The sequence below is a fragment of the Pithys albifrons genome, chromosome 4 (genome assembly GCF_047495875.1).
Source record: "Pithys albifrons albifrons isolate INPA30051 chromosome 4, PitAlb_v1, whole genome shotgun sequence".
In the NCBI taxonomy this organism is placed as follows: Eukaryota; Metazoa; Chordata; class Aves; order Passeriformes; family Thamnophilidae; genus Pithys; species Pithys albifrons.
Genome location: NC_092461.1, coordinates 9,595,322 through 9,623,128, shown reverse-complemented (window position 1 = coordinate 9,623,128; position 27,807 = coordinate 9,595,322). Strand labels below are relative to the sequence as shown.

At 39.6% G+C, this 27,807-nt stretch overlaps 1 protein-coding gene across 1 annotated transcript; it reads right to left on the bottom strand.

Moving 5' to 3' along the window:
• Nucleotides 1–980: 980 nt before the first annotated feature.
• Nucleotides 981–27,574, bottom strand: KDSR (3-ketodihydrosphingosine reductase). Its single transcript, XM_071553405.1, has 10 exons — nucleotides 27,274–27,574; nucleotides 18,813–18,902; nucleotides 17,664–17,720; nucleotides 12,425–12,490; nucleotides 12,173–12,268; nucleotides 10,923–11,114; nucleotides 9,111–9,194; nucleotides 6,493–6,576; nucleotides 4,722–4,823; nucleotides 981–4,359 (listed from the first exon to the last, which is right to left on the bottom strand). Exons 1-10 carry the CDS (start codon nucleotides 27,379–27,381, stop codon nucleotides 4,240–4,242), a joined length of 999 nt encoding a protein of 332 aa, XP_071409506.1. The 5' UTR covers nucleotides 27,382–27,574; the 3' UTR covers nucleotides 981–4,239.
• Nucleotides 27,575–27,807: the final 233 nt, after the last annotated feature.

Here is a 27,807-nt window from a genome sequence, read left to right as displayed (position 1 = left end):
CCCCAGTGATAGAGGAAAGGAAATGACTTCATGAGGTTTTTACTAGTTTTGACAGACAAACACACACACAGCTACTCTTCAGTGTGCCTGGTACTGGCTAGGCAGGGAAAAACTCAATTAAATGGAAGTATCAGATGATTTAGCCTTGTAGCTGCAATACAATTATGAAAAGGATTGAGGAGCAATCTCCTTTGGCCTGGTACTTTTACCAAAGGGGAAAAATCAGGAGCTCTAGTTGCAACATGACCTTATCCCATTTCAAAACTTAGAATGTTAGAGAATTAAAAGATTAATATCAGCCCTGTAGCTTTAAAGCACATTTTAGATAGCATATGCTTTCCTCAATCCATCTTTGATTTTTGGCTCTCTGGTAATTTTATACAAATGTCTTTTAAAAAGATTGAACATGTGAGATTTTGAATTTACTTTGAGAATAAGTATTTTGGTGCTACTCCTCCCCTCCTGTTATGCTGGGGCAAGCTACACTCTCAAGCCTTCCTACTACAGAGCTCAAACCTAACACAGGGATTTTCTATACAGCTGCATGCTCAGTGCTGGTACAGAAAGACATCTACCCTATTACTTCTATTGTTTTCCACTAGGAACAATGAGCATTGCTTGGCTCCTCAGGATTCACAAGCACTTCAGAGAGCATAAGCACTAGTTATATACCGGCACTACCTCCAGCAATAAAGGAAGGTTTTGTCAGTTTAATCTCACTTTCATTATGCTTTGGGGATACCAGGTCTGCTGACAATACCCAGTTGAAATTTTTACATCCTTTCTTACCTCTGCCCTAAGCTGCTAAAATGGAGGGATATATGGCCCCCTCTGCTGTCCTAGAGAATTAACAGAATCCTGCTGGACTAATCTCAGATTTAAAAAAAACCCAACAAAATAAACCCCCCCACCACATCACAACCTGCAAATGAATCTATCCATTCCTCTTCATCCTCTAAAAGAACTTAAAAGTTACAGGCTATGTTGATTCTCCATTTATTTTGAGAAATATAAAATATGAAAACTAGTTTACAGTTCTGGCACAAAAAATGATGACGCAATAAGCACAAAGTTTCTTTTTACAAATAATGCTATATATCTTTACCATTTAAAAGTGCCTAGAGTTTTTCACAGCAAATCAAGTTTTTTCCTATATCTTTTTTCCTTAGTAAAATATTAAATCTATTTAAATTGCACATGAACACCTTGGTGAAGTAAACTATAAGTAAAGTTATAATGAATCAGTATGTAAAGCAGACAGTCATTAGAAACTACATGGAATGGAAAAGACTACCAAGCCTAAATGGAATCCTAATGATTGATCAAGAAAACAAGACAAGACACCAACTGATATGGCACAAGTGATTAAATCATTGACAATTTGACAAAAAGTTATAAAGCATATTTGAAGATCTTCACGGATCTAATACACTGCTAAAACATTTCAATGCAGAGGTTTTGTAACATTTAAACTGGCAAAATAGTTTTTCAACTGCTAAACTTTTTTTTTCACAAGATTACAAGGCATCTCCTTCACTTTATATTGGACCTTAAATTGAGTACACTGGTAGATAGAGAATGTGCATAAGAAAACAAAATTTACACCAAAGGTTGCTGTAGTTTACAATTTACCTTGTTTTGACAGTAAAACAGTTGAGAAGTTTATCAGTTAAAGTTAACATCATTAACTTGCAACAGCAGAAACTAGAACATTTAAAAAGACTATTCTTGATTCAAAAAACTTGCCTTGTTCCAATTTCCACAATTGCTGAGGGGGTTCAACTTACAGTTTCACTGTCAACACAACAATTTACACTATGCAAAACTAGGTGTGAACTGACGTCTCCTTAGATCAGGGCCATAACTTTCACCCAGTAGTCTTACTTCTCCTTCACAGACACTTGCACTGAATTATATCAGTCATTACTGGGAGGACTCTTCAGTCAAGAAGTAGTGAGTGGTGATCAAAGATGTCCTGCCTGACACCTTTAGAGCCCCAGCTGCCATGGTGCTGTGTGTGCTCTGACCTTCTGGATTATGTTTCTTAAATGCAAACCCTTTAACATTCCACATTGAAGATCCAAAAAATTCAAGTATCCAAAGGCTTACTGGTTTTAAGTCCTGACTTTCAAGCTTGTGCTGATACCAAGTCATTTACAGAAGCATTTCTTTCAAACTACAGCACAACCAACTCATTCATTTTGGTATATTTTTTGCAGGTGGTCCAAAGAGTATTTGATTTGCATCAAAACAAGAATTAACATGGATCATAGGGTCTGAGTAGCATTGTTATGTTGCTTTAAGAAAGACAGGGATGTTGACAGTGGATGTATGATAAATGCTCCCTTATGTCATTCACATTAAGCAGCACAGGAAATATAGATGCACACTAGATTTCTTTGCACTGAAGCTGAGCTGTTAAAAAAATGCAGGAATATACTCTATTCTCAAAATTAGTATTACATTATAGGCATGCACAACTTCACGTATCTAAACAAAATCAGGAGGCAGGACCTAAACACAGGCTTCATGAAGAATTCAGTTGTGCCTCAACATTTGCAATCTAATGAAATTCTAACCAATTAAAATGAGAGTCCCAATGTGACCCTCTGCAAAAAATGTTTGTAAACCAGGTATTAAAGCAAGTTTAGTCTATGTGAAGAAAATGTGAAAAGTGATCAGCCAAATTCGGAGAGGGAAAATAAATAGCCTCAATAAATTACATTCTAAGGTTTTCCAGTTACCACCTATTATTTTTGATCCCAGTTTAATTGAATATCTCTTCTTAAATAGATACAGAGAATGTCTTAACAAAAGCAATCAAATTTTGCTTATTTTGGTTGTTAAATACTACTTTCTAGGAAGTGAAAGTGCTCGGATTTACACGTAATTTTAGATTCAGAGTACTGAATGAAAATGGAAAATACAACATTGAAAACAGCAGTGCTAACGAATACAAAATATGCAGCTTTTGAAAAAAAAAGCAGCTCACAAGGCACTTCCTATAGTGGTCCATTAAATAAACAATATATATAGTGCACCCTTAAAACATCATTGCTATGCATCAAGCTTTTTCAGTGTTGAATGAGATTTATTAGAAGCAACCACTGGGTTCTGTGTATTCTGAAGCAGTTACTGAGCAGCCTTGTTTCATATGTAAATGAAACAAATTAGAAGTGGGTCATACAAGGAGAGTGTTTTAAATAATTTCTCATGTGAAAGCTTTTCCATGTAGTGATAAAATGAAGTGTGGAAGGCCATTCTGACACACACCTCTCCCCTCCTCCTGACCCCTCTGCCCTAAAAAGCTACATTCCTGCTACTGGAAGAGCCTGGCATTTTAATCACAATTGATTCTATCATCAACTACTGGTTTGGCTCATGATTTGCAGCTTTGAAATCAATATTCCTAACAGTAGCATTAAGCTACTTTCCAGAGCAAAAACTGGCAGATTAAGTTCCTGTAAAAATTGTACATTGTTTCAATGGCTTAAAATGCTGAGTCATAATTGACACAGTTGATACTGGTTTGATTTTTTTTTGTTCACAACATACTTCAAAAGGCCAGAAGAGCTACAGACCCGATCATATTTCCTAGCATTTCTCTGTGGGAATGGGTTCTTCATCTCCCTTTAGAAAGTATGCATATATTAAATCATACTTTTTAATTACTCCCAGACTGAGAAAGCTTGGATCATACAAATGTATTTGCCATCTTAGGGTTTCCACAGTCACATGTTGGATAGAATAAGGAAAGCTGTCATTGACAGAGGGATCTGTAGATTGGCCAAAGGAAAAGCTAACATTCCCAATTAAAAGCTGTCCCAAAATATTAGCAAAAGGTATCAACTTGTCCAGGGGACTTCCATCTATTTCAGCCTGGTCTGTCACGGTACTTATTTTGTCCATAAGCACCGAAGTGAGAAAACGTAAGTATTTGTCCAGAATTACCACACATAGTCCATTCTCAAATTCTATTCTGTAGATCACTTACAAGCTCTCCAAATTCTCTCCAACTCAAATCATCCAAAAAAAAAATCTAATCCTCATTCACACTTTTGCATAGTTTGGCATTTTCTGGAATTGTACTTTTGCTTTCTTTCATAGCTTTTGAGGGGACTCCTCTGTCACACATGCAAATACTTCCAGTCTAAATCCTTCAGGAGCAAAACTGAGTCCCACTTAAGCAGCAAGCTGTCCAGGACTGTTTGACACTCTTCTTACCACTCAAAGGAAAGATTATTCAGTCTTATCTGCACTTTCAGATTTTTCCCTTTGCATCATGCAGCGACGAACTATGCTGTCAAAACTTCCCAGGTAGAACAGGCCAACAATGCGAAAAATGCCCATGCAAACAACCTGGAAACAGAGAGGACCATCTTTCAATTCATTTAGGATCTTGTATTGAAGCATATTCTTTAGTCATGAAATTAAAAAAAAGCAGTCTAGGCAGGTATGTTGTATAATCCCCAGAAAACAAACTCATGAAAACCAACTTAACTATGTAACAGTTCAGGACTGAGTAGCAGGGGGCAATGGGGCAATCTTAGCTCACCCTCCAACTTGCTGCTTCAGCTTGAAAATACTGCTGAAGTTTCCCAAACCTGTCAGTATTAACAGCCATTTGATGAAAAAAATAATAAATGTTCACATACTGTTCTGCATTTTAAAGTATTTTAAACTGTAGGAAATTGTGACAACAGGGCCTTCCCAAGTCTTACCTGCTGAAGACCTTCAGTAATAGAAGTGACTGGTGACATTCCACTTGTCAATATTGACAGCATGTAACCATCTGATCCAACTGAGCTGTTAAAGTTCCCTTGCTGGATGGAAGAATTAGGAAAACAAAGAGTAATTTACCCAAGTTGTGGCAAATCATGATGTGTCTTATTTCAACAGCTACTCTTGATGGACACAGATGACTGATATCACTAACAACTAATATATTTTTATGTAAAAAAATATTACCACAATTAAGAATCAAAATATTAAAAAATATTTTGGGCTGTACAGCAACATTCCCCAAAGCATTCACTTAAAAATGGACAAGGAAGCTAACTTCTCTCTTTAGGGAGAGATGTGCTAAATTACTGCAGATTTTTACAAGATATGAAAGCTCTAAATTTCTTCTTGAGGCATGTTTACTGGGGGAGAAAATGCAGAATGGTCTTCACAGCTGTAAGCATATTTCAGAGACAGAATTATACCCTGTCAGGTCACCAATCACTACCATAATTGTAGAACAAAATACAGCTTGCCTTTTGTTAAAATTAGTTTGCTTATGACATGAGAGTTGCAAGGGAGTGTGTTTCACATATTAGGTAACAGGTCCTCCTTCATCTACATTGAAGATTTTTAACTTGCCCTCCTCAAAACGGTGAGAGACAGCCTGCTAAGCACTTCAGCTAGCAGGAAAAGGGGGACTCACACCAGGAAAAAGTTGTCTGCTTTTCAAATACCCAGCAGTAAAATTGCAGTTCTCTGACTCCCAGGCTTCTCCCATTTATGCTGGAAAATAGACTTCCTGAAACACTGTGGGAGGAGAACTATGGAGGATGGAAGTGAAAGGAAAAGGTGGTGTTCCTGCATCTATGCAAAGCAGTAGAGTTTATTAGATCTTGTTATTTCCCAACACACACCTGAGAGGCTTGTGAGTACACAGATACTTTCTCATTTCTATTTGAGTCTCTCAGCTGATGGCTTGAGTGCATAAAGACCATGTCTGAACACTACATGATACAAAGTGCTGGCAAGGATGGTTTAGAAATACCAGAGGTTTAAGGTCAGAAAGGAGATCAGCTTTCCTTAAACACTGAAGAAAAATACTGTGTAGAGGTAGCACTTGCTTTTAAAAATCACCATCCCAAAATCAGATATGATTTTGTGTTTCTGTGCTGTATTTGCGAAAATACTGAAAAAACTTCAGAATTGAACACCTGCTGTAGATGTAAGTCATACTGAAGATCAAGAGTGTTTGGAACTGCAAAGTAATTGCAGATTTTAGGATTAAATGGGTGTGGTTTATGATTTTAATCGCTCATAAATCACCTACTTTAGACATTACAAGCCAGAAAAGGTCGACTGCCATCCTTTATTGTAAAATTACTTTTATGTGAACTCATCCTCAAGAAAAATAAGATAGCACAACAAGCTTTTGAGGTCAGACAAATGGTATTTGATACATAAAAAGTCAATAGTTTAGTGCTTTCAAGTCACTCATAATCTGCCTTTGAGACACTGATTCAGACTGATGCATCATTTTATCCTGTCTCTGTACAGCTTCAGATACCTTTTACTTCCGAGAGATTGTATAAAGTCATTTGTGGGCACAGTGGAAAAAGAAGAATGAAGAAAACACTTCCTGTTCAAACTAACCAATGAGCACTGCTTTGTGTAAATTGGTTTTGCTTTTATCTTAGCCATTTAGCAATCATGACATGTGATCCCAGTCTCTTCAACATAGGACATACTTTAGAAACAGAATTTACTTACTATGGCATCTTTGACTATAACTCTGGCGACTTGTTCTGCTTGGCAAACAGATGAGGTTTCAGAAATCAGCTTCGTCTCTAAGGGCTTTAGTAGAAAAACACCAATATAAGTTTGACTAACAACACCCAGGAGAGAAAAATATGCATGACAAATTTTGGTTTTGAGTCTTTTCTCATGGATGACATCACTGTTAGCAAGTGGTATCACACTGTCACCTAAAACATCCATGTAAACATATCAGCACCTTCATAAATAAGTCTAATTTTACAAAGAGAAATGACAACTTGCCGCTGAGTAGTATTTTTCCTGTATATAGTTTATTGCTACTATTAACTGGCTTTTTCCCCCTGAATATTTTATTTTCAGTAGAAGCTATCAAAATGCTTTAACTATTTTCCTTAACACCTGTATGTATTAATTTATGTTTTTTTGCCAGAAATGGAGCAAAAGATAGGCCTGAAATATTTTAAGATCCTACAGACCAGCTTGGCTTTTTTTTTTGTTAAATTTCTCAATCTCCACACACTGGTATCCACCAAAATCTATCACTGAAATATGCTTTAAAGTATTTAGAAGTGTGTTTGTAATTTGTGTCCTTTTAACAAATAAAACAATTACAGAGATAACTGCACAGCAAGCTATTTAGATGCTCAATATATGTTAAAGATAGATGGTTCCACTGATGAACTAAAAACAACTCTAAATTAGGGAGCAAGAAGTATTGGTTGCAAGCTGACTTGTAATGGCTAATTCAGTTACATTTGATAACAACATTTAATTGAAGCATTCAGGCCTACTCAAATATTTGGACTAGTTTAATTCTGAGATTAATACTTTAAAGGAGAACATCCAGGAAAGAGCTGAGCAACTACAGCTTTCTCACTATCAATTTAAAGTATTATGGTAATTAAATTTCATGGAAATAGGCTTATTTCCAAGTAGCTGTAGAATTACAAGTTCTGATTTCACCAGTCAGGCTCACTGAAACTTTTTTTGAGTATGTGTATTTCAGGGGGGTCATCAGTGTCTTTGCCAGCAGAAATCACATACAAACACCTTTTACATGTTTTCCTGTATCAACAGTAATTGAGATGCTGTAAGTTTGGGGAAAAAACCAGCTGTTCAGGAGCAACAGCTGAAGTTAGTGACATGTTAAGAATAATCTGTATCCTAGTTCTTGATGTTTTCTTTTACCATATTCAATGGACCAAGGGTTGGACTTGATGATCTCGGAGGTCTTTTCCAACCCAACTGATTCGATGATTCTGTGATTACAGAGAAAAATGGCCCAGCCCTAAGGAAATGCAAACTACACTGACCGATGTTCTAAGCTAAGCAATATTAAATAAGTGAAACAATAAATGAGTATCTGAAATGTCAGAGCAATGCAACGTTGCAGAGATTTAAGGTACACTATCATGACAGGAACAAGTAACCTAGAAAGTTCATGTAGGTTAAACCAAAGCATAATTCTCTCCTTAAAAGACTTTTTTGACAAATAAGATAAATCTCTCTGAATCGCTTTTAAAGATAAATCTCAGATGAACAATGCATTCTGCTGGTGACTGTAATTCCCTGAAATAGGCTATTGTGAAGAAAAACCAATCCCAGAGAACATGCAAGCTGTACAAGTATCTGCAGATGTCTAATTCTGCCACTTTATGCGGATGTGTGGGAGTATACATTTAATACAGAATATCTGTATCAAGAAATTATGAAGTAAGAGCTGTGTTATACAACCCCTACCGATTCCTATTCAAAGGGTGAAAGGCAAAATGGAATTCAAACACAATTTCCAATTATACATGATGGTGCATGTTGAAAAGATGCTTGAAAGGATAATATCCTTAGATATCAGATTTCTAGTTCACAGTATGCAAATAAAAAAATATGATTTTTCTCTGGTTACCTGACGCTTTGGTCTAAACAGAAGGCCTGAATGTGTTGTTTTTGGTTTTTTTTTTTAATTAAAACTTCGTGTGTATAGATACAGCAAATGACAAGAGTTGACTAAAGATCAAAACTTGCACTTTTAAGGGAAGGTAATCAAATGAAAAAGGCCTACTGCTGACACAGCCTTCTGAAAAGTGATCCTGTCATTTCCACTACAAACACACTGCAAGAGAGTTTCCTTTCTCCTTTAATATTAGAGAACAGCCATTACTGAACTGGGTCATTACATACATTCATACAGAATAGTTAAGTTGCAAACTTCACTGAACAAACTGAAGTGTATTTTGATCTGTCACAGCTATAACAACAACTGCATATTATCAAAGATGCAAAATAGGAATTCTATTTTTGGTTCATTATGCTTTAATATCAAAACAAAGTGATTTTACAGTTTACATGCAGGAAGACTCTGTAGTGTTTCAGATATTAAAGGCGGGTGGTTCTTCCATTTAAAGCCAGAACAATAAACCACATGAAATTATCCTACAAGCTATATAACTCTGAGTAGTTAAAAACTGATAAAATTGAAGTGTTCATAAGTACTTCTTAAAATCTTAATATGCCCTGATTTCAAAAATCCTATAGAAATAAATGAAATACAAAATGCATTGCCTTATAATGAAATGAAGCTTTAAAAACTTCAGTATTACTGAAGGACAATTTACCTTTGTTTTACTCTCTTCTGCAAATCCAGGTGTGTCGGTATCTGGAGGATAGGCCACTGTTATGTAGACATTATAAGGTTTTACCTGTGTTTTACAAAAGCATTGAGTGTTATCTTAATACCAACAACCTTTACATGTCCCTTATAAGGAAATTCAGCAAGCTTGAATTCAAATTGCCTCTAGTGATACGTATTCAGCACTTGCAAAACTTGCAGCTTTGTCAAGTGAGAAAACAAAAGAGCAAAGATTTTGAAAAGGTAGTTGTGATGCTATTTTTAATAAAAGTCTCTAAAAATTTTGCAAAATATTTGATTACTCTAAGTGTATTTTTAAAGACATTCAGGAGGATTATGAAAGTAGTTTAGGTCTATGATTTTACAAATTTCAGTTTTAAAAAGAATTTGGCTAAACCATTGCCAAACATCAGTACCAACAATTACAATTACAAGGCCAAAAAGGCTTTCACTGGGGCACATTAACATGTTTTTTTGTTGTTGTTTACATCAACATATTTTCATTGCTGGACAAATGAAATAAAAAACAAAAAATGTAAAATTTAATTTTGTTATCTTTAAGAGGTATACTCAAGTCACAAGGTTTTTCAACTCATGGTATAAACTTGCAAGAGGTCAAAGTCTAAGGAGACAAAAAATAAAGAAAATGTGAGGGAAAATGGAAGGTCTTAAGGCACAGATTGCATTTAGTTAATCTGTAGGTAAGTGTCATAGAATTACATCACCTACTGCACTGCTATTCAAAAACCTAATAAAATGCATGTCTGCACTCCAATACAAATAATTATGTTTTCTAAAATATTCAGAGGGCTATGATAAAGCAAAGTAGTGTAAAATGCTTAGCATTTTTATAATATTATGAAACATTCTATACTGAAAACACTTACTGGAATGCCACATCACAGGCCCATAAACATCCTATTTTTAGTTTTGAATAATTCAGTCTTTACAAAAATATCTGTCACCAGCCTGAACAAAGACCCTGCATTCATATTGTTCTATTCGGCAGACCAGAAGTGACTAGAGGCAGTTTTACCCATTCTTATCCTGATCAAGGCATACAACAGGGACTATGCAAGGGTCTAGAACCAAACACAGGCACTTTTTATATAAATACTTAACTCAAATAGACATGCTTAACAGAAGGATAAAGAAAGTAATTTTCAAATCAGTTTTATCTGTGTACCTACAATGTATTTACCAACCTCACTCCATTAAATAATGAAAATGGTGTTTGGTTTATGTCAGAACTTAAGAATAAGCTTAGGTCATTGCACTATAAAAAGCTCGTATGTATTGAAATTTAAAAGGGTGAACCACTGTCAACACAATCTTTTTTTGTGGACAATCATCAAATTCTATCTTGCAAGTATTACTGTTTCATATGGTTCACATACCACTCACCCTGGCCTGACAAACAAGCTGGGAATCACTGGCCTATCCTTCCTGCATCCATGTGATCTTCAATATCATCCTGCATTTAGGACCTTGAAGAAGACTTTATTCAAAAAGTCTTAAAAATAAATCCTTTTAATGAAAAGATTAAAAAAAATGTTCTGCACATGTGGTCGTCTTCAGGTCTAGGAACAGATTCAACCTATTCCCTCTAATGCAATGAAAATCATCTTAGTTTCTGCAACCCTGTGCAGAGCAATGGGATTACACTGCTGCCAAAAAAGGGCCAATAGCACGTAGATTTTAGTAGTGCTGCACAATAAAAAACCCAAACCAAACAAACCTATTTAAATGTCCTGTGCTGACAGTTAAAAATAATCTTTGTAATCAAAATTCCACATACCTCCATTTGCAGGGCTTCAGCCAACCCTCGAAGAGCAAACTTTGTTGGAGAATAAGCTGTATAACCAAACAGGCCTAATTGCCCAGCCTGAGATGAGACAAATACAATCCTTCCCATTCTTCGCTCCTTCATGGTAGCGATTACTGCTCGACTCGGGTAAACACTGCCCAGATAATTGACTGCCATTAATCTCTGTACGAACGACATTAATATGGTGTTTGAGCCACAGATACAGCATTTTGGTCTTATTTATCAACCCCCCCATTTCAGTTTGCTTTAACAATTAAGTTCACTAGATCTGTAGTTCTATCAGCTGGCAAAAGAAACAACTGTTTTCTATTCTACAGCTTCATGAAGTTTTATAACTAAAAATCTCACTTCAAGCTGTAAGAAATCCTGTCTATCTGTAAGCCTTAACATCCAGAATACTGATAACGCTGTGAACGACTATGTCCTTAAAGAAAAAAAAAAGAACATTTGAGGGAAAATCTAAACCTGAACAGTGTCCAGGAAGCAATCCATTTATGCATTATGTATGAAAACATAATGAAAGTTTAAAGAGTTTCTAAAACAGAAACAGGAAAAAATGCTACATATTTATGCATTTCAGAGATTTTAATCTTTGCCAGGATAGGGAGAAGTCTTTAATTTCACTCTCTAGAAGACCCAAAACACAACTGGTAGCCTATGCAAACAATAGGATGATTCAGATTTATTATAAAATTAAGCCTATTTAGTATTTTCAAATGATTCAATGTTATCTGTAGATGAAAGGAAGTCTGAGGGCTGGAGGCATAAAGTAACCAAAATACAGGCATTTTGGGGTTGCTTTGTGTCTTTTTATCAGAGCAGCAGCTTCTCAAGCTGAAACAACTTGTGCACCTCCATACTGAACATTGACAACAGCTGAATTTTTCTTAAACAGGTTAAAAATACTTTTTAAAATCTTCAGCAGACAAAAAAAATGAAAGTATGTGGAATTCCACAGTGCGTGCAACTACAAAAATACATGCTGGGCTTTTCTGCTCTGTCCCAGAGGGAGAATTCGCTCTTCTGACTCATCAATGGACCAATAGATAGGTGAGAAATTAGAGGCAACCTTTGCTAATCTAAAGATATTTTCACAGCCAGCACAAATTGAGTGTATTACTACTAGAAAGTCTGCAAAGGCACAGGAATGCAATCTAATTGTTAGAATGGTTAAATAAGAAATTATCATATGATGAAATAAAAAAAGTTTGCTCACTCACTTCAAAAGAATTCACTTCAATATCCTCAAATTTTCCTGTAACTGATGTTCCTGCACAGTTTACAAGCATGTCAACTGGCCCCAGCTTCTCCTGAGCCTGGAAGAGGGGAGAGAGGTTAAGATACTCTTTATCAGGAAAAAAAAAACCCCTTCCTATGTCACAGTATCATTGTAAGAAACTATTTCCAGTAGAAATACAACACAGAAGGACAAGCTTCGTAAGATACATAGAGTGAAACAGTTATTTCCTCACCTGTTTTAGTACATTCTCCACCTGTTCATAGTCTTTGGACACATCAACAGAAATACAAAGTACAACCTAAAAAAAGGAAAGGGAAAGAACATTTTCACAACACACCAAGTCCAGTAACAATTGACTCCAAGCCGTATCTTTTCCAGAAGCAAAGTCTTTTTGACAGGACAGTCTGCACCTCTGCCACCCTGGAGAAAGCGATCCTTGCGCCCTCCAAATTCCTCCCCCTCACATACATCCCAGTACAATAAAGATTACATTAAGAACAAATTAAGCACTTCATGATCTGCAAAGCAGCAACTCATTGCAAAGTATCATTTCTAATTTAGTGGACTAAGACACACTATTGCCTGAGTTATTTACATGAAGTTTGGTAAAACCTATTTTAGCTAAGGCAATCAAAATTCTACAGTGATACATTTGACTTTCATCAGTCCTAAACACAAGCCAAACCATGTGTGGCTTAGGCTCATCTTTAAGAAAAGAACTTCTTTCCCTCCTCATCACAGAAATTGGTGGTTACAGAGTGTTGCCTTGAAACTCCAGCAACAGCAGTTCTGTTCCAAATTCTAGAAAGCAAGTGTTAAGAACCTGCTAACTTTAGTACCTGCAATGCATGCGACCTTCTTATTTCATAAAATGTCTTTTTTAAGAATAGTAGTAAACCTAGTCGCATAGTGGTTCATTGGGACACATCTAGGATGAAACTAAAATAAAAAATCTACGAGAAACTGACTCACTGCACAGTGCTGTAAAGATCTAAAAAGTGAAGTGATGAAGAGCAACAAGGCTGGTGAAGGGACTGGAGCATAAGCCCTATAGGGAGAGGCTGAGGGAGCTGGGGTTGTTTAGCCTGGAGAAGAGGAGGCTCAGAGGTGACCTCATCACTGCCTAGAACTACCTGAAGGGAAGTTCTAGTCAGGTTTGGGCTGGTCTCTTCTCCCAGGCACTCAGCAATAGGACAAAGGGGCACGGGCTTAAGGTCTGCCAGGGGAAATTTAAGTTGGAGATCAGAAAAAAATTCTTTCCAGAGAGAGTAATCAGGCATTGGAATGGCCTGCCCAGAGAGGTGGTGGATTCACCATCCCTGGAGGTTTTTAAACTGAGATTGGCCGTGGCACTGAGTGCCATGATCTAGTAAAGGGACTGGAGTTGGACCAAGGGTTGGACTTGATGATCTCGGAGGTCTTTTCCAACCCAATCCATTCTATGATTCTGTGATGTGTACATATTTACTCCTTGTCTGGAAATCGGACATTAAGGGGTTTGGTTTGAAAGATACAGAAAAATTAAAATAACCACTAGCTAGGCATGAAGAGGCGGGGAGGGTCAGGCAGGACAACAGAAAACAGATGACAGTGATATATCTAAATTTTCTTGTCAGCTAAAAGTCAGGCCACTTTGCTTGAAAGCTGATGACTACTTGCAGAAAGATGGTCTCACAATCTATCTTGTGAAGCATCTTTAAATGAACCAGCGAAAGAACACACTGCTTCTTTTGGGTTACCACTTAAGGGTTACCACTTAAAAACCGTAAGACTGCTGCAAATGCCAGGCATTGACAAATCAGTTACCTTCCCTGCTAAGCCATAAACAGAGCTTCAGGGCAATTGCTCATCTTGAAAAGAAATCTCCCATTGCAATAAAAGGAGGGATTCCTGTATTCTTGTTCCAACTTCTAACCTTTCTGTTACTTTGATCAATTATGTAAACTCGGAGGTCAAATAAAACAAACTCATCAATAGTTTGTAAAAAGTATCCATCCTCATCACCACTTGTCATGGAGCACGTGGGCACAACACACACACAAAAAAAACCCAGCTTACCACAGTGTAACTGCTTTGGCAGCCAGTCATCTGTCAGTCCTGCCCCTGGCCAGACTGCAACACTTCTTAGCTGCATAAACAGAATCTGCCTGCCATTCCTGTACAGCAGGTTGGCTATTCCTGCCTCCCAGCACTGTGTGTAGTTGGACATCAGAGTAAACTTGTGGCACAAGTTATTGGAGGGACTGTCTGCATCTCCCCTTAAGGCATTTACTACATTTTGGAAACATTTATCTTTTCCTTAAGTTTAAGAACAAAACAACAGTTGAATGAAAACGACATCAGTTTATTATCTGGATGTTTTTGCAAGATCAGTGAGGAGGTTAAATAAATCACAGTTCTGTGTAAAAACTGGAGCCATTTGTTAATATAGTGGATTGCATAATTAGTTATACCATGAACAACACACTTGGGAACTGCCACAGCTTTTGTTTACTATCACATTATACAATTCACCTCTTTGCTTCTATTATCAAACGTTCTTTCTGCTACAATATATTAATTCCCTTCATTCCAAAGGATGGACTACAGATCCACACCTGGAACACAGAACATGCTACCACAAATAGTCTAATATTCCCAACCTTCTTCCTTACCATGTGTTTGAAACACTGCATGGTGTTGGATCATTAATAAAGCTTTCCCAATAAATATCAATTCAATTCCCAGTGAAATAACTGGGAATATTGTATATTAGAAAAAGGATTTTAAAAACACTGAAAAATCCCTCAGTGCAAGGATTTTGTTCCACTGCACACCTATACCCATAAAGGCTGCAGTGTCAGTACTCTAAATCACGTGCAAACATCAAACACTGAAATGTATGTATATGAACATTGCTTGTCAGTGCAACAGACAACAGACATTGGTTGTCAGTGCAACTTGGTTTCATATCCAGGAGCTGAACAGTGACAGGGCATAATCAAGTAAAAAGTAATTACATACATTCACTTACATCCTGAGGATCTTTGCTTCTTAGCTTGACATGGGTCTATTCAATGTCTTCATCAATGACACAGACAAAGGGATCTGCAGCAAGTTTACAGATGACATCAAGCTGAGTGGTGCAGTTGACACACTTGAGGGATGGGATGCTATCCAGAGGGACACAGACAAACTCAAGAAGTGGGCCCATAGGAATGTCATGTGGTTTAACAAGACCAAGTGCAAGATGCTGTACCTGGCTTGGAGTAACTCCTGATATCAATACAGGCTGTGGGATGAAGAGATGACAGCAGCTCTGCTGAGAAGGACTTAGGGGTGCTGGTGGATGAGAGGCAGTAATGACCCAGCAATGTGCACTTGTAGCCCAGAAAGTCAGTCCTACCCTGGGCTGCATCAAAAGAAATGTGGCCAGCAGGGTGAAGGAGGTGACCCTAACCCTCTGCTCCACGCTGGTGAGAGCCCACCTGGAGTGCTGCATCCAGCTCTGGGGTGCCCAGCACAGGAAGAACAGCAACCTGTTGGAGTCCAGAGGAGGGCCACCAAGATGACCAGATGGATGGAGCACCTCCCTTAGGAAGACAGGCTGAGAGAATGGAGGTTGTGCAGCATGGAGAAGAGAAGGCTCCAGGCAAACCTTACAACAGCCTTTCTGTACCTAAAGGGGCCTACCTGAAAGCTCAAGAGGGGCATGTAATAATATGACAAGGGGAAATGCTTTAATGGCAGTAGATTAGATAATAGGAATAAATTCTTTACTGTGAGGCACTGGAACAGGTTGCCCAGAGAAGCAGTGAATGCCCCATGCCTGGAAGTGCTCAAGGCCAGGCTGGATGGAACTCTGAACAACCTGGCCTAGTGGAAGGTGTCCCTGCCTATGGCAGCGGCATTGGAAGTAGCTGATCTTTAAGGTCCCTTCCAACCCAACCACTCTATGATTCTGTGATCTATGCATGTTATCCATTACCAGACAGCACCTTTCTCTACACTCTTTCAGCAGCCCTTTTGTAGAGCTGCCCTCAATTCAGCTGCAGTCACTTTGCACCTTTTGATCTGCTGCTCCACTGTGAGCTCTGCCCCAGACTCCCCACCTTCTCCAGTTGTTCTTTGCATTCAGATCAGGCAGAATTCCCTGAGACCATGTCCACAGCTCAACAACAGCTACAGAAGAGCCAGCCTACCTATGACCTCCACTGCCTACTGCTTAACTACCCTGCAAGTCTAAAGCTTCTCCTGAAAAAAGCAGTCCTGTGCAATCCACACTTCAGCCCTGAAGGGACTTTTGGAGATTTTCACTGAAACTCTTACAAACATGCACTGAATAATAACCTTTTAAAAAGTCTACATCTATCCAGCTTGGACAGATTTTGAGAAGAACATCCTGACACAGTGTTTGACAAGGGATTAGCTCTAATGCTAAGCTTGGGAAACTGCTAGAGTAGCTAAAAGAAAATCGTTACTGGGTTTTGCTTTTTTTTTTTTTTAACTGGGCAAAATACAGTTTCTCCTCACCTCAAATGGCTTAGATTTTCAAACAAAGTTGATCTGAGTAAGGCAGCATGCACAAAAAAAAATCAGCTTGAGCCATTTGGCAAAACTATAAGGAAGCAAAGATGGAATCTTATCTTGTAAATGGAGGTATTAAGAAAATTTTGTATCAGCCAGTACTAACATCATTGCCTGCAAATATTCAGCTTCTTTCACTGCTACTTTTCAACAGAAGATCTAATTTATCAATTCAAATCCCTTTTCATGGACTAATAAATTTCTTCCATTTGTAATCATAAAACTAACTTAGTTCTTAGTAACTAAGTTATTTTCATGATCAACAAAGTTCTGGAAGACAAGAAAGGAGAAGTCAGAGATGTTAACAGTTTCAGTACTGTTTCCCCTCTCCCCTTCCTTATTAGTACTGAGAAAAAATTATTTTAGCATTTCATCTCAAATTTGCATGTTTTGAACACAGCAAGCTTACCTATTCTAAGCTGGTACTTCTGCAAGGTCTGTATGCACGAGTGCATTATCTATTAAGCAAAGCAGCTTCTTGTTTGTAAGTTTCAGAACTTTATAAATTTGTTACAGTGCTTTGTCAAGAAAAGGAACACGAGCATGATGCAGTGAAATAAACCTGGGAACAAGTATCTAAACTTTTTTTCCAAAATAAATGCTGTATTTACGAAATGCAAAAAGTGAGGTATTTGAGGGGGAAAAAATTGTTCTTCTAAAGAGTAAAATGCTTATCAAGTGACAGTGAATTGTAGCTACACCTACAGCTGAATTCCCTAAGAAAAGCAGCCTAATGCACTACCTAGGCAACCTCAAACACAGCAGGAGCTCAGAACATCCCATACAAATACTCTGAATCTTGAACTCAAATACTGAGTCCTCTCTCATTTCTGTCACAGCTTTGTTTTAAAGACAGGACTATGGAACTATGTTGTAGTGACAACAACTTCTCTTAGTGATCTTACCTGCTTGTCATTAACAGAATACTTTTCTATTTCCTTCTTTGTCTGCAACAGCTTGTTCTGAAATGGATGTGAAAACAGGTAAATTGTTGTAGTTCTGAGAGCAATATTAGTGTTCACTGTTTCAGTGAGGCTTAAAAACAACCCTTAAAGCCCAAAGTTCTCCTCAACTAGTTACAACATGCTAGTATTGTCATTTTAAAGACTTGTGAATATATGACCAAAACATGAAATTTATCAAACTATCAGAACTTCCTTATCTGTTTTTCACTTTTCCTCAATAGCCAGTAATGATTTCTACAGATTTAATGCTTTTGTTTTATACTACAGTGAGCACCTATGACTGTAGGTATTAATTTTTCTCCTTTATTTTGGCTCTATTTTATTTTTATTACATAAACTTTTCTGAAGAAGAATCACTATTATGAAATCATCATAAAAAACCTAAAATTTGGTAAATTCAGATTGTCATAATCCTTTCAAGAAAAATTCTGTTAATCCTGACTACATTCAAAGTTACAAAAACTAAGTTCTCCAGTGTAAGGAAATTATCAAAGACAGCTGGGACTGAGGGCCCCAAAAAAGTTATGTGCTTTTATTTCCTGAACAATTAGTTTTTTCACTATAAATAATGAAAACAGTAATTTCATCTAAATTCTAAATAACTCTAAGTTAAAAAGAAAAAAGGAAAGAAAACAAAACACAACAAAGCAACACTTTTTCCTACAAAGTTGTCACTGAAGTTTTTCACTAGTAAAACATATGAAATAATGCTGACTAGACACCAATATATTCTATGAATTTCAGGAATTGTCTTTAATCCCCCAGTTGTCACTGCAGGCAAATTCTACAGTTTTAAAGAATATGGGGGTTTCCTGCTTTTGTCCTCTGGCACAGATCTAAGTGAAATAATGAAGGCCACTAACACAAGCAATAGCACTGGCCAAGTTTTAAGGCAAGCTAATCACAAATTCCACGCTGGGCCAGGTTTCTTAAGGGCAGCCACCTCTGCTATTCAAATGCATCAGTTTGGAATGCCTGGGGTCCCTTAAAATATACACTGAAGAAGTCTGAATAATTATCAATTCCAAAACTATTGCCCACCCATATAATTTTGTGAGTTTAGCCAGTAGAAGATACTCATGCACTTACCTCATCCCTTGCAATCAGGGTTATGAAAGCACCTTGCTTATAACATTCAATAGCAATGCATTTTCCAATTCCACTGGAGCCTCCAGTTACCTAAAAGTTATTTGAAAATGGCAGAGTTAGTCCACTCTTCTTGTTCCTTCTCCCACATGTTCAAGTCAAATCAAATGAAAATTCTAAAGACATACTGAGGTTAAAGTATCACAGGCTGCGACACAAATAAAGAAGATGCACTAAAGTTAAACTTACTTATTGAATATGAATGAAAATTAGGACCTAAAGAGATTGATGAGTGTTTGTTTCTACCCCAAAACCAGTTTTACCTCAGTGGCAATTTTTGCTCATTTCTTAAATCAGGCACATTTAGACCCACTCCCACACCAGTGCTCTCACATGCTTTTGACTAACTCTGCATGCTATTCCTAAAAGCATGTTGCCAGAAGCTCCAAATCACTATTAAAGCCACAATAATGCAATTACATACCACCCCTTCATACCTGGTCACAGTAGAAATTACTTGTAAAACTGGCAATTGCATATTGCCTTCTGAAGATACCATCATGTAAACATGATCAGAAAACACCTTTTTTATTAAAAAAAAATCCCATTAATTCAGCAGTTGGATCCCTGTAGTATGTTTCTTGGTCCCCCAGTCTGGACCTTCACCTGCCCCTGTGCTCTCTAGCAATTTCAGTTTAGTGGGGATCTAAACTTCCATAACCTTTTCTTCCTACTCCAAAACGCAACACTGAAGTTGTCTCATATGTAAACAGGAGGTTAATATTTTGCCTATAGACAAACAAGGACGACAACAGTCCTCCATCATACACTGCAGAGGATACAATGCCAAATGATACCAGGCACTCAGCAACAGGACAAGGGTGCACGTGCTCAAGCTCTGCCAGGGGAAATTTAAGTTGGAGATCAGAAAAAAATTCTTTCCAGAGAGAGTAATCAGGCATTGGAACGGGCTGCCCAGAGAGGGGGGTGGATTCACCATCCCTGGAGGTTTTTAAACTGAGATTGGCCGTGGCACTGAGTGCCATGATCTGGTAAAGGGACTGGAGTTGGACCAAGGGTTGGGCTTGATGATCTTGGAGGTCTTTTCCAACCCAATCGATTCTATGATTCTATGAATATACAGATTAACATCACCTTACCACCTCTCACTACCATGAAGAAACCTCCTTATGAACGGATGTGGAACAAGATGTAGATGACAACCCTGACCTCTCTTTCTCACTAAAATAAAAATATCTGCCTGACATGACTGGATCATTCTCAGTCTGCACGTGCCTTTGGTTCTCAAATAGACACTGGTATCTTCCTTATATACCCAAATTATTTGAATTTTACTTTAACAGCATATTAAGTCATACTGAGAAAATATTGGAACAAAATACCTAGAAGCAGTTATTGTAAAAAGCATGTTGACGAAATGAGATCTGAAATACAAGTCCTCTAATAACAAGAAAAAGAGGAAATTCAGATTTATCTGAAAATCGTCATCTTTTGCTTTTTATCAACACCTTTCCAAAGACTCCAGAGAAAGGCATCACCTCTGTTTTAAGAAAATGAAGGTATTGAGCTAATTAGTGCAAGATCAAAGATCCGATTCTCTAACTATACTCTATCAAAAGCCTTGTGTCATCTCCCTCTTTGGCAATGCCTTAGTTTTGTTTTCAGGGATGCACTATCTGCAAAATTCTTTTCACTCCTGGAGGCAGTGAAGTCAGAAGAGTCAGAAGTACATTCCTATGAGTCACTATACCCTTCTGTCATTTGACTGTTTTACCACTACTCCCAAATACAGCTTAGTGCAAATCAAGTAATCCCAGCGAAGATTTACAACACAATCCACGGTTTCTGACTGGTTCACCTTCAGCCACAAATGGGCCAGGAATGGGTGTAACACTCATAAAGACTAATTTCAGCTCTTTAGGCTTCCTCTGTTATTAGAGAGAACTGCTTCAGATTAATTTCTAACTGACTCTGCAGGATTACCTTCACACCACACTGTGGATGACTCCAGAATGTGTGTGCTGTTCTAGAAACCCAACCTGTAGATGATGAACCAAGGATGACAGCTCTCAGAGTAAATGAAGTCTGTAAGAGTTGCGAGTGTTAATTAATGATTTGCGACTTCAGCAGAGTCACAGAATTAACTTAATGCTTCATTATGGAAAGAAGTCACACATACACAAATTTTTAAAATAGATTTCAAGATTTCAATACACATTTGAAAAGATTAAAATGTACATATGGCCAAACTTCAAGAACAAAGATTTGGGAAGGGCTCTCCCCATGTGCCCTTCCAGCCTGCACAGTGGATTTTTTAGGTGAGGCTCAGCGTCTGCAGAACTGGGCCCACTGTTAAGTCCCAAGGTCCATCTGCCACGGCCGAGCGAGCTTGGCCAGTGACAGTGAAGTCCTCGGGACTGTCACAGCACCCGGTACTAACCAGGGCTGACCCTGCTGAGCATCTGAGACCTGACGGGATGGGATGGCAGGGAGGCTTGAACTGCCAGGGGACAGTCCCACTGAGACTCAAACTCAGGTCCTTGGGATTCAGAGCCCAGAGTGCTCTCCATTACACCACGGGACCGCCCAAAAAGGTTAAAATAGTTTGGTACATTCAGGAAGACTTCAGTTCCACAGCACTTGTGAGATACTTCCTACAGATTTTCAACAGCAGCAGATACAGCAGCACATGAACTAATCAGTGTGCACAGAATACTGCTCCAATTCCAGCTTTTGGCTCAGCACTGCAAGGCAGATGATTTCTACCTGAGCTGAGCATCATGACAGGTCAACTCCACCAGTGCTTGAGGAATCCTCTGCAGGTGAAGGTACTGGCACCAAGCCTCCAGTTTATCAAACAACACTAACATTTATTTCAGAAAGACAAGGTCTGAAGGATGCAAGAAAAAAGGAAGTTTTTATTTACAGTCACACCCAAGAACACTTGATAGGGCTCAGATTGGTAAATGACAAAATGCATATCAATTAGCTGGGAACTTTAGCATTTAGGTGGGAGGCTCTTACAAACACGTGGGAGGTTGTTACTAATACACTCATTTTTCAGGAACATTCAGTATGAATCCTAATGTAACAGAAAAAAAATCCCTAACACTAGTGAAAACAGTGAAGTTGGCCTAAGCAAATCAATGAAGTTTCTTAGGCAGGTAAGTTACTAACACAGATGCTCAGAACTAACAGAAGAGCCACATCTACTCCATTAAAGACAACATTGTTACTGTTACTTACCCTGTGGCCAACGGTCCTACCCTGCTACTATATCCCACTTGTTCCCAAAACTGGGATTGCCACTGATCTCCCATTTTTAAATTTCAGTGTAACCCAGCCTCAAAGGAGTTAGCAAAAATAAAACAATCTAGTCACTACAACTGAAACCACAGACTAATTTTTTGACACGAAGGAACAATTAAATCCTAGCATCAACCCAGATGTTCAGAATGCAGCAATACCAGCCCTTGAGCACTGCTATGGAGCCGTTTCTGTGTTTAAGAACAGGCACCAAACCACCTGGTTTGAAAAAGCACTTGGTTCCAGCTTCTGGAGCTGTGATCCTTGACAAGAGTTCAACTTTTGAGAACCACTAGGTTTATTTCCCCCTTGCCTCACCTAAAAAAAATCCACTGCTCAGGCTCGAAGGATTCACCCATACGGGGAGAGAGCCCTTCCCAAAATCTTTGTTTGAGAAGCGTAGCCATGATGGAATGGAAATAGAAGGGTGAGAGACAGAGAATCACTCAGAGTTTCAAATTTGAGATATTGGAAATTCACTTCAATTGAGCAGAGAATCATAGAATCGACTGGGTTGGAAAAGACCTCTGAGATCATTAAGTCCAACTCTAGTCTCTTTACCAGATCATGGCACTCAGTGCCATGTCCAGTCTCAGTTTAAAAACCTCCAAGGACAGTAAATCCACCACCTCTCTGGGCAGGCCATTCCAATGCCTGATTACTCTCTCTGGGAAGAATTTTTTTCTGATCTCCAACTTAAATTTCCCCTTGAGCCCGTGCCCCCTGGTCCTATTGCTGAGTGCCTGGGAGAAGAGACCAGCCCAAACCTGACTAGAACTTCCCTTCAGGTAGTTCTAGACAGTGATGAGGTCACCTCTGAGCCTCCTCTTCTCCAGGCTAAACAACCCCAGCTCCCTCAGCCTCTCCCCACAGCACTTGTGCTCCAGTCCCTTCACCAGCCTTGTTGCTCTTCTCTGAACCTGCTCCAGCCCCTCAAGCTCTTTCCTGAACTGAGGGGCCCAGAACTGAACACAACACTCAAGGTGTGGCCTCACCAACACAGAGTACAGGGGAAGGGTCACTGCCCTGGGCCTGCTGGCCACGCTATTCTTGATACAGGACACAGTCGAACTCCAAATTAACAGAACTGTCATCAGAAATGATCAAAATCAAAACTTGGTATTGTATCTCCAACAGAGTTTACTAACTTTCACTTTAAACTGGGTGCAGGGTACTCCATGCTTTCAGTGCTCTGGCAGAAGGTATTTAGTTCTACTGAAACAGAAGATCCCTTTAATCTGCTCTATGTAGTTCATATGCCTAACTAGACTCAAAATGACCTCTTGTCGAAGCACTCAGATGTATCCAAACCACAGATCACATCAGTCCCAACACAGGAGTTACAATGCTCAGACACCATGACTGGCCATCCTTACCCCAATCTGACATCCTGACTGCAGTTACCAAGTCAGGTTCTGTACAGAAATGGGGAAGCTACTCCTGGACTAGAGATGACCCATGTGCAGGATTTGGCATGATCATCCTGAACTATGTCCATGTGAAATGGCCCTTGTCAATCTCCATGGGAGACAGTCCCAAGCAGGCACCATCTTTACATTTCCTGCCATTGCTAATTCGCAAACATTGATAAACTGCATTCATAACACTGAGACCTCAGGGGTTTGTTTGGTTTTTTTAGTTTGTTTGTTTTTCTTTGGTTTTGTTTTTCAGAAATTTGGTTTTAGAAAGCTTAAGGCTGAAACAGAGGGATTAATATTTCAGTAAAGACAGTTTTCAAACATCACTCACAAAATTTGCAGACTGCTTTGGCACTAACATCTTAAGTTTTTGTTGCGTTCTTTTCCATCAAGCAATGTATCTTTGTAGAGAAATGAAAAGAAAGGACAGAAAGAATGTGTAGGAACAGGTGTAACATCCCTGACAAAGGGCAGCTAAATGTGATACAAGTGAGTGCAGTGCACAAGAAGCAGCGGTGACTGCCTTACCCTGTTTTTATATTCCTGCCTACAATTACAATCAGCTACCAAAATAACAGCTTACTCTTACAGAGTTGGTGACCTGTGCTCGTATGTAGCCTGAGACACAAGAATAAAGTCAAAGTCAAAGGCAAAGATGTATAAGTCTTCTCAATTTTGAAGCATAAAGAAGTTCAGCACAAGAAGCAGCAGCTCTACAGCACAAAAATAACTTTTATACCCTATATTCAAGAACATTTCCCTCGTCATGCTAGAAGTAAAAAGAAGGAAAAAAAAGTAGTATTAAATATCTAAAAAGCATTTTGTTTAAAATAAGCTAAACCTGATGCCTAACTTGAGAGCAGAGAAGTCCTTTTAATTTAATGGTGCTAACTGGGGTCACAAAAATACACAGCAGAGAAGGGCATGGGGGAACCCACAAGATTAGAGGATGAGTAATTCAGAGTTCTGTAGATTCTCACTCTGAATAGCAGTCCTGTTCTTCTCTAAGAATAGGAGACTCTTATAATTCTGTGATTTCTCCAGAAACCACATCTCGCCTAACACAGAAAGTGCTTTCATCATGCAAATTACTCTGGGAGAGGACAGAGTGACAAATCCCCACAAGTTTTCTGCTTCCAATTCCTATCCCAAAAGGCAGAGTGAGTCAGTTACTTAACCATAACTCAAACATCTATTAACCATATTAACCATAACTGTTAGGAGTGAAGGAAAACATTTTCCTAAAGGATTAAAAGTGAAAAGAACATGCTGATTTAAGTTGAAAACTCAATAATTGGTATGTAACAGCCTCTGAAGTTGCCCAATGACCTCTCTTTAGGAAAGTAACAGATGTATTTTCACTATACTTTCAACAGGTCCCCAGAAAGAAGAGTTTCTATATATGATTTTTTTCTGTTTCAGAAAAATAAATTATTGAGCTATATCTTAAAAAATTATATTTACTGTGCAATGGCAATCACTTTCAGGGCCTAACCAGCTAAATACACAATTTGCAGGTCTTTATTCTTTTATTTATGTCAAGACTGGGTTTAACTGAGGCCTGACACTTACACAGATTTTGCTGTTTCTCTGTGAAACGAGTTCATAGAAGTCCTTAGATCATGTCATGGTTCTTATATATTTTCATAAAGTCTCTCAGTCATTCCAGTAGCAGAGAACATTTACTCCCAGCATATGATGAAAGAACTCACTTTACACACCCAGAATGAACTTATTGACAGCATCTACAAATCCAAGAACTGTTCCACAGTTCATTAGTTTGCACCAACACTTTAGAGGTGTAACTGAAGTCAAAATCAAAACAAGTAGTTCTGCAAGTGGTGACACCAACAGAACTGTTTGCCCTCAGAATTTTATGTGTGACATCAAGTTAGATACATCTACAGCCTTTCTCACATCATATTCATATAGTTACATCTCTAGCTGAGCTCCTAATTTTATAAGACTTGCAGGAATCCTGTCCTTTGGAATTCCTCTTGTACCAAATTGAGCTTAACTGCCAATATAATGAGCAGCAATGGCTACAGAGAGGCTTCAGCAAGAACATTCTCATAATTTTCAATGTGAACTTTTTAAAATTAACTATTCTGATTAGAAGAATCAGCACAATAACATTTAAAGAATTTAATCACTCTGCAAAATAAACAAAATTTTGAATAATCACTGTATATATAAATAAAATGAACCAAAAAATCTAAAAAAGTCAATTTCACTTTTTATGTCTGCTATTGTTTCTTCATAAAAGTCACAGAAAGTCCTTAAGTCTCCTTCACCTTTGCTTTTGCACAGTACTGAAAGGTTCCTCCTTAATAATTACTCTTGTGGGGGAAGAGCCATAACCTGAGAACCTTAATGCAACCTCGAACACACCTCGCACAAAATCCGATGCTGTAAAGCCAGTTACAGCATCCAAGTAACACCTACTGCATAAAGCAACTTGGGAATACTGTTGCAACTTGGACAGGTCTGAATTATTCTGGGGACAGCTCCAAAGAGGAACTTCAAAAAGAATAATAAAAACCCTCAAACGTAACAAAAGACAACATACAGAGCTCAGAACCACCCCCTCAAATCAACAACACCCACACAAAAAAAAAAGCACACAAAAACCAGCAATCAACACCTTATAGTATCTGTAAACTCACTTGCACCTAAAAGGTCTCACTTCAGGATTATCCCAACCTCCCACTCTGATAAAGGGCATCTCCAAGTGCTACTCACCCTTTAAAGTACATCTAACCAGACAGTAAACTACATCATCTCTGCAGAGAACACACCTGGGGACTTAGTGCTAAATTCAAAAAGCTGATTGTAGGACCCTTAATGTTTGAACCGCTCGGCTCATTTATTCTCAAATTCGCTACTCTGTGATCCATCTGAAAGCCCCTGGGTAGTGTTTCCCTTTCTGTCCCCTTTCCCCAAGCCACATAATTACACAACTTCTAGTGGGGCACCATTTAGGGACTATTTCAACAGTACGTTCTTCTGAAGACCTCTTTCTAAAGGCTTGCCTTCTACCACCCTGTGAAAATAGTGCTCAAAGACATGGTTATCTACGTGCTTAAAGATGAAAAGGTGCACGAGTGTCATCTGACTACTTCCTTTGTATTTTTTTTCCGTTTCCTCATACCTGACTTGGTTTCTTAGACCAAGGAAACCATAGATTTTTTGCCTTTAGTTTAGGAGCGCATCCCTCCCGCCCCCACTTAAATACCGTGGGAGATGCTCAAAGTAAACAAAACTCGAGGCAACCGGTGACTTGGAGAATACAAAAGGAACGTATCAAAAAGTCAGCGCTGAGACTGGAAGATGGTGACTCAGACCATCGCCTAAAGCCAGCCGGGACACACAGCGGTTGTCAGTCATCGGGACAGATCATTCCCTTATCACCCGGCACTTGTGGCTTCCGCGTTTTGGTAGCTCGGGGTGGCACCGCCAGCTTTGCCAAGACTCCTGGCGCTCCCGGGGGCATCCCTGGCGCTGCCGGTGTCCGCCCGGGTACGCTGCTCCCCCAAACCTCCGCTCCCCGACGAGACGCTCCCGCAGCCACCCCCGGCTCGGCCCCCTGTGCTCGCCCTGCCCGGCGGGTTCGGGGCCGCGGGAGGGGAGAGCGGCTCGGCAGCCCCCGCGGCTGCCCCGGGGCCGGGGCCGAGCGGCCGCGCGCTCCCTGTCGGGACGGGAGGGCCCCCCTCACTCACCACGACGTGCGCGCCGGGCAGCTTGAGGGCCTTGGGGCTGATCAGCGGCGACACCATGTAGAGGAGGAGGACGAAGGCCACGATGAAGGCGGCGGCCAGGAGCAGCATGGCTCGGGCCGGAGGCGGCGCGGCGGTGCGAGCCCCTCGGGCGGGTGCTGCGGGGCCTCCTGCCTGCCTGCCTGCCTGCCTGCCTGCCTGTCTGCCGGTCTGTCCGCTCGTCCGTCCGTCCGTCCCTGCCCGAGCCGCGGCGGGAGCGGGAGCGGAGCCGGAGCTGCCGCGGCGGGGGCGGAGGCGGCGGCGAGAGGAGGGCGGGGCAGCGCGCGGCGGCCGCGCCGGCAGCTTATTGGCTGCGGGGGGAGGGCCCGCGCGGATCTGCGGACTCGGATTGGTCGCCAGGGAGAAGAGGGAGCCCGTGGATTGGTGGGGCGGCAGGGACGGGCCCGCGGATTGGCGGAGCCGAGGGGACGGGGCGCGCCGATTGGAGCCCCGGAGCGTTCGCGGGGTCATGGTTGGAGGCAAAGGGCGCCAGGCCGG

Bases quoted from the DNA above. Each gene is read 5' to 3' on its own strand.
- KDSR (XM_071553405.1), bottom strand. From the start codon at position 27,381: ATGCTGCTCCTGGCCGCCGCCTTCATCGTGGCCTTCGTCCTCCTCCTC. The intron at 11,115-12,172 runs GTGAGTGAGCAA...TCGTTCGTACAG, and splicing joins TTGAAGTGAATTCTTTTGAA to AGATTAATGGCAGTCAATTA. The intron at 9,195-10,922 runs GTATGTGGAATT...TGTAAAACACAG, and splicing joins CTGAAGCCCTGCAAATGGAG to GTAAAACCTTATAATGTCTA.